Below are 11,316 nucleotides of genomic sequence, written 5' to 3' on the forward strand. Positions count from 1 at the left end.
CGTGACATCATTATGGAGGAGTGGAAGAGGATCCCATCAACAACCTGTGCAGCACTGGTTAATTCAATGCCCAGGAGGATTGAGGCAGTGCTACATAACAACATAACAGGCACTAACAATTAAAATAAAGTAGTCAGTAACTAGAGAGAGACTTAAAAGGAATGGTATGTAGTATGAGATTAAAGGACGATAATGTGAACCTGCTGACGCATTCTGAGTGTTAAGTGGTTAAATGTCTTTTCCACTATTTCCTGCAGATATGTAGCACATCTCTCTCTCTCTCTCTCTCTCTCTCTCTCTCTCTCTCTCTCTCTCTCTCTCCCTCACACACACACACACACACACACACACACACACACACACACACACACACACACAAACAGAGAGATAAGAGAATAAAACTCCTCAGTGCTGGTCACTGACTATAACTTCTTGTTCCAGATTTTTTTTAATTAACAGCATATACTGTACTGCTCTTGCAACCTGCAGAAAATAAAAAAGTTTTATGCACTATTTATCACGATATATTAATAACTGCACAATAAGGGTTGTAATAGCTTTTTTGTTGCTGGTAGGTGTCTTATCAAATGCATGCTGTAAGTCTTAATTGTGTTAGTGCAGTCATTCTCATGCTGAAAGCTCTTAAGACTTTGTTGTTTTCCCGAAAATTGAATCATCGGTCTACTGATCTCTTTAAACTACATCCTGTACATTATTATTAGCTAAAATATACCCCAAACCATGACATGTCTGTCAGTCTGCTTTGTTCAAATGTACAATATTACACTAACAATTACACAAGCTTTTTACCTGCCAGATAATTCCTGGACAAACATGACACTCGTTTCATAAAACTTCACTTTGTCTTTGTGCAGAAATGTAGCTCTAACTTTAGTCCTAAATAATTTCTCTAAGATGTCTGCTCACAGCTGACGCATGAGATTTGGTGCCAGATGACTGCCAGATGCTTAGAATGCATTTGTCTGGAGTACTTTGATTCATTAAAGTAAAAACATTTAGCTATCTTGCATCGCCTGGTCATGGTCACATACCCAGGATCAATTTTAAAATTACTTTCTTAGATCAGTAGCCTATTGGACAAATTTAAGTCAGAGGTAAAGTTTTTTAACTTTTTAAAAGTGTTTAACACTGTTATTTATAACACACATTTGTTAAATTCAACCAACAGCACATATAATTTAGAAACAGTGGCTTATTATGGAAAAATAAGATGCTCTGGTATTGAATTTAACAAATTGTGGTTGTATATATATATATATATATATATATATATATATATATATATATATAGTATATATATATATATATTAAACAACGAAGCGGCTAATTTATTAATTTTTCCTGGGTTTTTCCCGGTTTCACAAACTTCAAGCCAAAAAACTGAACCCCATAACATTAGACCAATGAAATTTCAGAACGGAAACGAAAAAACGCACCTCACCTGTGTTCTGAGCTGCACGGCATTGGGAGGAAAAAATGTTTTTCTTAAACGCACGATGATGCCAAAAGATAAACTCCAGAGAGAAATTGTTGTGAAAGGAAGGAGGAAGACAGTGAACAATGACTTTCTTGGTCGGCTACTGTTTAGTTGTAACGCGTTGAGTCAGGGTGAAGGGAGAGCTCGCTAACTCCAGTTGCAACAGAAATCATATAAGCACAGACAGATTTCCAAAACTCGTGCTTTTTTATTTTTCTTGGCAACAGCGTTACGGGTTAGTCAAAGAAACTTAGAAATGAGCATCAGAAAATAATAAGGACATATTCCTCGGTCTCCACACATGCAGTAATAGCGGAAAAATGCAGTGCGGGCTATTCCCAAAATACCGCTATGATCCTAAAGGAAGCGCAACATATTTCACCCGTTACACCATGTAACAGACACTGTCTTTCATTAAAGCCTGTGTAAAGTTCATTAGTTTCAATGTAGACATTGCGGCTTATAGACAGGTGCGGCTTATTTATGTTCAAAATAAAAATCTTTGTCAAATTCAGTGGGTGCGGCTTATATATGGGTGCGCTTTATAGTCCGGAAATTACGGTATGTAATTTTACGCACCAAAATACACTGCCACAAAACTAAGATTTCTTTAATGCAATGAATCTATATAGTGGCACAAAGTCAGGTGTGATCATTATTAACAGTTAATACTGATATTGTAATAGAACCAGCTGGTGATTGTTCTGAGCTAATTAAATACCTATAATGATCTGTTTAGGATGAACAGAGTTAACATACTGTACAGTATGTGCTGCATTAATGCCATATGACCAGATGATGCTGTGGGTAAATACATTTTTTTCGTTGCATAATGATAAACAAAAAGGTCACATTCAGGGTTTCAGGTAATACACAGGCCTTTTTGTTGCCCAAACCTTTTCTTATAAAGGCCCAAATAAAGTTAGCATTATACCAAGAATTCTATTCAAAGTTAACATGGTTTACCTTATTAAAAAATAAATAAATGGGAAACATTACCCTGTAATTTGCAAAAGCAAGTAGTGAAATGTTTTTTCAAATGGATTCTTTTCCCCCTTTTTGTCATCTCATATATAGCATGATCTAGTACTTTGTAGGATTCAGTATATTCAACCGAACGGTCTGGCAAAATAGGACTTTTCCTGTTTTAAAACTTTGTTGCTACCAAATGTTTCCCACAGACATTTAACACCGTTGTGGTGGTGCTTGCAATCTTTAGAAAAGCTAATTATAAAACTGTTTTCTAATAAATATAAAATAAATATGACATGAGACAGTGGGTCAGTGAATAAACAGTGTGTCTGTTTTATTCCGGTTCCCCATTTGAGTGTAATTACTATCATAACTGCACAAACAATTTGCTCTGCAACCACAGGCCGCATAAACATAATGTACCGATTCAAATTTCAAGTAAAAGGTATAGAGAGGGAATGCATGATATAAGCAGATTTCTGGTTTGATAGATCACAGTCATGTGAATGATGCCCTAGTTATAAAATGTGCTGGCTGATCAGTGCTCATGTTAACTATGGCTGATGTGGCCTTCTATTGGACATATAGTGCACTAGAATGGACAACACCATCATGCTCCAGTCTTTTCAGGCATATAAACACATTTTGGATTTGGGTGAATGACTAAAGTTCGTGGAGGGAAAAAATCTAAACAATCAAAATGATAATGAAATCAGTATGATTACTGTAATATTTCATTATTTTCTTTTCATTAAAAACGCAATGCAGTTTTAATCTTTTGGGGTTTTATGTTATAAAATAGTAATATAAGGAGGCATTCCAATGCTATATATTTAAATAATTAATTATCAATCGATTTGCTCTAGTGCAGGGGTCACCAACCTTTTTGAAACTGAGAGCTACTTCTTGGGTTCCGATTAATGTGAAGGGCTTCCAGTTTGATCTGGAAATAACAAATTAGCTTAATTTACCTTTTATTATATGTTATTATTAATAATTAATGATATTCATCTACGTGAAGACACTGATCATGTTAATGATTTTTCATAATAATTATCAACAATGATTTAACAAAGTAGGAAACAGCTATTTTTAGAAAAGGCCCGCGGGCTACTCATGTGGTCCTTGCGGGCTACCTGGTGCCCGTGGGCACCACGTTGGTGACCCCTGCTCTAGTGTATACATAATATTGTTTCAATTTTAATGAAACAGATTTTTTGCTGAAGGAAAAATGTTACGCTTGTGTTTTACTTTCGAATATTTTTTTAAAACTATTTTAACTATATATTATGCGAGAGTTTGTTTCAAATTGTCGAAATATCTGCATACATCAGTAATGCAATTTTTCATGCTTCATAATTACGCAAAAAGAAATGTGCTAAAGAACTAATTTCTTGGCCTTGTTCAAACCTGTTTTACAGTTCTATTTTGGTGTGTATTACTACAGTATTATACGTTATTTTATGTTGAGCAATTATTTAGTGATCAGACAATGAACAGACAGTCACATGATATATTAAATTATCAATGGAAAGAAAGCACAGAAATTAATGCTCAAAATTTCACCTATACAAAGCTTCACTTCTGGTCAGCTGCACAAACTGTGTCCAGTGTGAATTTAAAAAAAAAGTGGATTGCTGCACATGCCATGTCATGTCCGGTGTGAAATGGGCTTAACGTTCTTTCTTCCTTTTTTTCCCCCTTTTTTTTTTTGCATTTATGCTTCAGCCTAGATAAGGATTTTTTGAAGCAGCTTTGCAAAAGTGGTTCTAGAAATCAATCAAAATAGAAATATATACAATTTCTTTACCTTATCATTCCTAATGCTCTCTTATGATAACTGTGCTTCAATGTTCAGTATATCAACGATGTTTTCCTGTAAACTGTCAAATTCATTTAGATAAAGGTACTCAGATAAATGTTCATTCTGATTCAGAGATGATGCACCATTATGGAGTGTATTAAACATTTTTTATAGCACATTGATACAAATAATCCAGTGTAGATTTGTGTGAATACTTCCCCTGTGGTTTGACTCTGCATGTCATTGATCTCCCAGTAAACAGTTTTACAAGTATAAAACATTTTTGATTTTCTTTACAATATGTCATACTCCCCATCTTCATGATCTAAATTTCCCTCCCTTGTGTCCATCCCAGAGGAACAATAATGTTTAATATTGATTTGTAGAATGGGGCGTCAGCAAATGATTTACATTCACATTAAATTCATATGTAGCAGACTGCCAGCCTGCTCAGTCTTCCAGTTAAATGTTATTTTGTTCCACTGGAAAAGCAGGCTGAGGAGCGTGGCTGTAATTATCCTTATCCAGTCTTTCGCTCATTTGCGTTTCAATTGGAGGACTCTCCTTACAACAGAAGTACTGCTTCCAGATCCTTTGGAATGCGGTGCGAAACTTGTTAATGTGAAAAGCATAGATGATAGGGTTCACAGCAGAGTTGCCATGAGTGAGTAAAATGGCAATGTAGAGGAGCAATATGGGATTCTCACACGTGGGGCAGAAGAGTGTGATGCAGTTCAGAATATGAAGTGGAAGCCAGCTGACAGCAAACAGAAAAAGGACGAGAGCAAGTGACTTTGCTAGCTTTAGCTCTTTGTCGTAGTACTTGTTTGGGTCACTGTGGCTCGTGCTCACCTTCTTGTTTAACTGCTTGTGAATCATGTAGAAGATCTCTGTGTAGATGCAGAGCATAAGGAGCAGCGGGGGCAACACCCAGCCAAAAAAGTTGAAGTAAACCATGTATTCCATGCTGATGACGTTCTCAAACTGGCAGGTGATGATGAGGTCACGGCTGAGTGAGCCATTTTGTTCTTGGAGGTTGTGTAACTTGTTCCAGCCCAGCATAGGAGTCATGCCAACTATGAAGGCTACTGCCCAGCATGCAACCACAGCTAATCCCACTCGTCTTGAAGTGACCACTCGCTTGTAACTGCAACAAAATTCAATGACATTATTTATTTATGAATCAATATGATCAGTTATTTACAAAAAATTCTAACCATCAGCATGTTACTTCATAATTTACAATATCTCAAACCTGCATGAAAGTGTGTCCATTTTCAGATCAGCACACTTGTTTATATTCTGTTTTTTAAATTCTAAGCTTTTTAAAGAATATAGGGTGGCTGTTTCTGAGTTTAATGCCTCATAAACATTGAGACATATATTGTTGAATAACTGCACTGCCCTTTTAAGGGTCAGCTACTACCATTGTTAACAGGCTCGCCAATAAGAGATGGTAATATAATTTGAGTCTGCAGAATAGGGTCCTGCCCATGGGCAAAACAGCTCCCTAGGTATCTTCCTCTAATCAGTTCTCCAATTCAAGGAAAAGAAGACAAGAGCGCTGTCACAGGAAATTTAATCACACATCTACTTCACTAAATCAAACTGTCTCCAGGTGGAGATGAGATCACTGGTCCTTAGAGTTATTTCTAGATTATATTCTTTTCCCACTCCCGGTGTGTTGTGCAATTACGTCTGCCAGGGCACCTGTGCGTTGTTAATGCGAACGTTTTCCACTTGAGCTACGAGCCTCAATCAATTAGAAAATAAATAAATTACTGAAAGCAAAAGCCTTAAATTTGCCTTGCTACGTAATCAGGTCATTTGCTCATTTTATGAATAACAAAAAATATTCACCCGATACAAAACTGCTATTTTCAATCCTAACTAGATGGATAGCATGCAATACCATGTTATGATCATTTTTAACATTCATTCTTGATGAGCATGAGATGGGAATACACCCTAGATGGTATGCTAGTCCATCACAGGGCAGCATGCAAACACATATTTATACATACATAAGGCAGATTTTAGTCATTATTGTTCCTCCTGGCTTGTATTTTTGGAGATTGGAGCGCATGTGACTGTAACCTCAAAGCAGGATCAAATGGAGATTAGTGGAGTTGTGACCCACTGCCATGTCCCCTATCAATTCAGAATGAATTATTCTGAGATCTGGAATGTATCAGTGATTTATAGCCAAAAATGTCAATTACAAAATAGATCATCAATGGGTTTACAGTTTTTCTCAGTTGCTTTGGAGCATTTCTCAAATCATCCTTAAAATTTGCAAACCAGTAAGTGCATTTCTCAAAACAATTAGTATTCAGGTGAGAACCATAAACAACAATTGATAATGTAGGCAGACAATAGCAGACAATTGTAAACAATAATTTTATTTAATGTACCAAAGCATTCGCATTTTTGTTTAAAGCAATGAGAAATTGCTTTTATACTATGACGAGTGATGACATAATGTAGGGGTTGAAAAAGTTGTTTTGAAAATTTCATTTCTGAAGTGAGAAACTATCCAAAGCAACTTAGAAAAGAATGCAATAATGAAGTAAGACCTAATTTAACCTTCAGAAAAGACCAACTGACCACCACAAAAGTAGTGTGACCAGAAAGCACTACCCAGCCCCACTGTTTGTACGTTTCTAAACAAGACTACAGTAACACTAAAGAAGTCTGCAATATTTTGAATGAACAGCTTCATCAGCTGCACTAATGCTGAAGTCAGCTCCTAAGCGCTGCCAGCCTCCACATATTAATTATACACTTCTATTTGACAGCAACTTTCTGTCATAACTACAATTGTTTTATAGATTGTTATTTGCTCATTATTGCTATGTGCACATCTGCATTTAATGTAATCTACCATATGCTTCTACCTCAACTTACTGCAAAATAATTCATTTTATTTGACTTCAATTGTCACCCTTATACATCATAGTGTTACCTTTACAGTGTAACCTTATTTAATTTAATTCATTTGCTATTTACACTACTGTTTGGATATTTCATTGTCTGTGAATGTTCTTTAACAGATATTATGACCAGCATTCATTCAGTATACAGTAAGACAACTTAATGTCATTTTGTATATGATCTTATAAGAGTTATGTAATATTTAAGCATGCTATATTGCAGTAATTATATGCTTGTACATTAAATGTAGTCTCTTCCCTTATTCAAAACCCGTTCTCTATAGCTTTTCTACTACCTCAATCACTGTATATAATACTATACATTCAGCTGTAGCATTGGATATAACATCAGACCATTTGGGAAATTAGCGTCACCCTTTTTGATAATCACTACGTACGTGTCTCTTTAATAGTGTTATGAAAGATAGAGAACAATAATTTCCTGTTCAAAGAAAGAGCTGTCATAGTCTTCTGGATTAGGATTTTTTTTTGTAACACATAATGGGCTGTAATTCTGCCACTAGCATACAATAGATTTTCAACATGTATTCAGAAGACTCCAGTATAAATATCTTCTTAAATAGGTTTCTGCACCGCTTTCTGATTGATGAGAAATGTGAAGTTTGCTTGTTGGGTCTCTAGGTTACATATAACTCCCCCCCAGTTTAAACATCAATGTTTCCAGTAGTAAACTATATTAGGTTATGATAATATAATAGTCTGCATGAATCAACCAAGTTAGTAAGGCAATATAGAGGGCTATATATTTAGTCCTCAGAGTATTTAGAAAATTAATGATTAATTCCTGAGTCCACAGATCATAATTTAATGATGATTATATCATAAGTGCATCTGTTTTCGTAACCATATTTGCTAATGACCAGTATATTTACACTCCCATGTTTTACTGTAAGTGTAGGTTTTTAATGCCATTTCACCCTAATGTAAACCATGCAGCATATGGTAACTGATCAACTAAATGGCACAGAGCTATCCCAGAAAATAATATTTAGAGCAGAGAAGAGTCAGTTTCAAAAATCAATGGCTGTTATAGAGCACACAGTAGTCAGCATATTCTGGTTCTAAATGTTACTCCTTGCAGTCTTACACTGAGGCAGTGGCATTTTTGGCAGCAGTGAAAAGAAATTTGTGCAAACAAAGCCGTGGAAGGTGAGAGGCAGTTTGTGCAAACAAACGAGCAAACGAGATTTTTTCCAGGAGAACATTTACTGCAAATGTGTTTAAATAAAGAATTAATTATGTTTTTCTAAGTCTTTGTTAGACTGGTTCTATCCCGTTGTTAACAGTATAAATGTTGGTAGGCTAATTGTTTTGCTGGAAGACTAATGCACATAATAGAGTTATTGACATTAAAGGGCCATGGTAGGCACTGAACCCAAGCAAAGCTGTTTATTCATTTAATACAATTGCTTTGTTTATGCATCCAGCACTGTTTCTGTAACTTTGAGAACATGAGAGAGAGAGAGAGAGAGAGAGAGAAAGAAAGAGAGAGAGATGAATGAATACATTTATATGTTGATGTTTTACTGTAGATCCTGTATTTCTACCAGTCCCCCTAATGCATCAGGCCCTAATCCACTACTTATACTCTCACTGCAACTGATAATGTTCTTTTTTCCTTTTTTTTCATTTGAGTGGGATTTGGGATTGAAACTACTCTTCTATACATAGACTGTATAAAATTTTTTTAAGATTTATTCAATGTGACTGCAATGTGCATATGTTGTTTATACCTTTAATATATATGCATTTATTTCAAGGCTGTTTCTGTAACTTTGGGGTATTAAAGTCTGAGCCCTTCTCACACAGAGAGATTGAATGAATGAATAGACTCATAGACTGATGTTTTTAATCCTGTATTTTTACCAGTCCCCCTAACACCTCAGGCCTTAATCCACTATGTATACTGTTACATTAACATACAATGTTCTTTATCCCCTATACTGCACATATATATTGTGCAATGTTATAGATGCGGCACTGTGGCACTGGCAATGTGCATATATTGTTTATTCCTTCAAAATATTTTCATTTAATTTTTTCATGCATTCAGAACTCTTTCAGTATCTTTGGCGTATTAAAGTGGCGTACTTAAGTGGCGTATTAAAGAGAGAGAGAGAGAGAGAGAGAGAGAGAGAGAGAGAGAGAGAGAGAGAGAGAGAGAGAGAGAGATGGATGGATGGATGGATGGATGGATGGATGGCTGGATGGACTCATACATTGATGTCTCAAATCCTGTTTTCTTACCAGTCCCCCAATGTCCCAGGCCCTAATCCACTACTTATACTTTCACAGCAATTGATATAATGTTCTTTCTACTCTTCTATATACATACAGTACATTGGAAAATCTTTTAAGAAGTTGTGCGATGTGACACTGCAGTGTAAAGTGTCAAAACACACTAACTTATGATGCCTTTATAAACAGTCTGAAATTTGAGGCCACTTAGTGAAATCAGATAAATATTGTTTTTTTTTCACAGCCCTACCCCACATCTAAACCCACAAAAGCCATCTGTAAATAAACCGAGAGCACCACTTATGCAGTGCCAGCCAGAAGACTGCAAAACGTATTCGACTTTTCTTTAGCTTTATCATTAGTATCTCATCTGTATAAACCTGGCAGCACTATAACTACAGAAAAGCGAGTAGGATGTGTGTGTTACCTGGTCGGGATCTTAACCCTGAGGTATCGGTCGAAGGCGATGGCGAGCAGGGCGAGGATGGAGCTCTGAGTGAGTACCAGCACTGTACACGCCACCAGCAAACAGCTGTAGAAGTGAGTCTTGAGTCCGATACTGATGGTGATTGCGAGCGGGATGACCAGAGCTCCCACCGCTATGTCGGCCACTGCCAGGGACACAATGAACCAGAAAGTTGTGTCTCTCAGGGACCTGTTTATTTTAACCGCCCAAATCACCATCACGTTTCCGATCACCGATGACACGGCGATCAGCACCTCCATGCCTATGTAGAGGACTTGAGCTGCGTACTGGTCGACTGGCATCGTCGTATCGGTTGCAATGAATAATAAAGCCTGTATAATAATGATAAATTAAAGTTTGGCAGGGATGTCGGGTTTCAGAAAGAAGTGATCTTTAATCGTATGGCTGCAGTCCATAAAATTCCTCCTAGCAAAATGTTTGGGGCTATTCTGGGACAGCAGGCATTCTCTTTTCCTTTTTAAAGTAAGAGCGTAATACACGTGGAAATAATAGATAATGCAATGCATCAAAGAATGTGTGCTTTTATTCGTTTTCGTAAAATAAAAATGTCCGATGGTGGAACCATATTGGCAGAACCCAAACGCGTCTCTTCATCAGATCCACCTGCGCTTTGTTCACATGTCCGGCTGCTTGCATGGCTTTGTCCGAGGAAAACAGTTCAGTTCCGCTTTTCTGTGTCACCTGCATTCGTTGTGCATTCTTCCCACCATCCAGGAGTCCAAAACTGGGACGAGAGAGCACTTCATTCCTGCTCTGGAAATCGCAATCCGTCCGTGTGGGCTGTCAACTGTTCTTCTCCTGGAGCTTATCCGAATCTCAGAAACAACGGAGTATGCAGTGTCCCAAATCAGCCGGTCCTCCCTTTGTGTTTATTCATTACCGTTATTCCTTACATTTATACTACATGGACGCAACCGACTCCCAGTTCATGCTGAGTAAAGTCTCAAATGGTGTTGAGCCAAAGCCCGCAGAGAGGCGTGTGCTGAGCTGGGACCAGAGAGAAATCACGAGAAGAAGATGATGACGATGATGAAGAAGAAGAAGCTGAGAAAAACTAAATGATCGTCTTTTAAATATTGGGTTTCAGCACATACTGCTGGTTTCCTTTACAGCGCCTCGAGTGTTTCCGGCCCAGTCTTTTTTTTTTTCAGGAGGTAAAATGAGGTGTGTGCTTCTGATAACTCTGTGCTTCTGATATTACTGTAATGTGTTAGCATAGAAAGAGGTGTAACGTGGCGCTAAAGACTTCTTCCAGCAGTGCATTTAGCTTTAAAAACAGTTTCTTTATATTGGAAAACAAACCAAATTACAATTCTGTCTTTAGTAATTATGTGCTCCTAAAAGCTGATACATTAATGAAATA

General features: G+C 37.0%; 1 protein-coding gene across 1 annotated transcript; it reads right to left on the reverse strand.

Annotated features, from left to right (window-relative positions):
• Positions 1 to 2,779: 2,779 nt before the first annotated feature.
• adora1b (adenosine A1 receptor b) lies at positions 2,780 to 11,116 on the reverse strand. The gene is made up of 2 exons (XM_046872375.1): positions 9,894 to 11,116; positions 2,780 to 5,421 (listed from the first exon to the last, which is right to left on the reverse strand). The coding sequence occupies exons 1-2, from the start codon at positions 10,232 to 10,234 to the stop codon at positions 4,737 to 4,739; spliced, it is 1,026 nt and encodes a 341-aa protein (XP_046728331.1). The 5' UTR covers positions 10,235 to 11,116; the 3' UTR covers positions 2,780 to 4,736.
• Positions 11,117 to 11,316: the final 200 nt, after the last annotated feature.

Source organism: Silurus meridionalis, chromosome 17, assembly GCF_014805685.1.
Source record: "Silurus meridionalis isolate SWU-2019-XX chromosome 17, ASM1480568v1, whole genome shotgun sequence".
Classification (NCBI taxonomy): domain Eukaryota; kingdom Metazoa; phylum Chordata; class Actinopteri; order Siluriformes; family Siluridae; genus Silurus; species Silurus meridionalis.

Excerpts from the sequence above, each read along its gene's own strand:
- adora1b (XM_046872375.1), bottom strand. The coding sequence starts at position 10,234 with ATGCCAGTCGACCAGTACGCAGCTCAAGTCCTCTACATAGGCATGGAG. Across the intron at positions 5,422-9,893 it reads AGGGTTAAGATCCCGACCAG|TTACAAGCGAGTGGTCACTT; the intron begins GTAACACACACA and ends ATTTTGTTGCAG.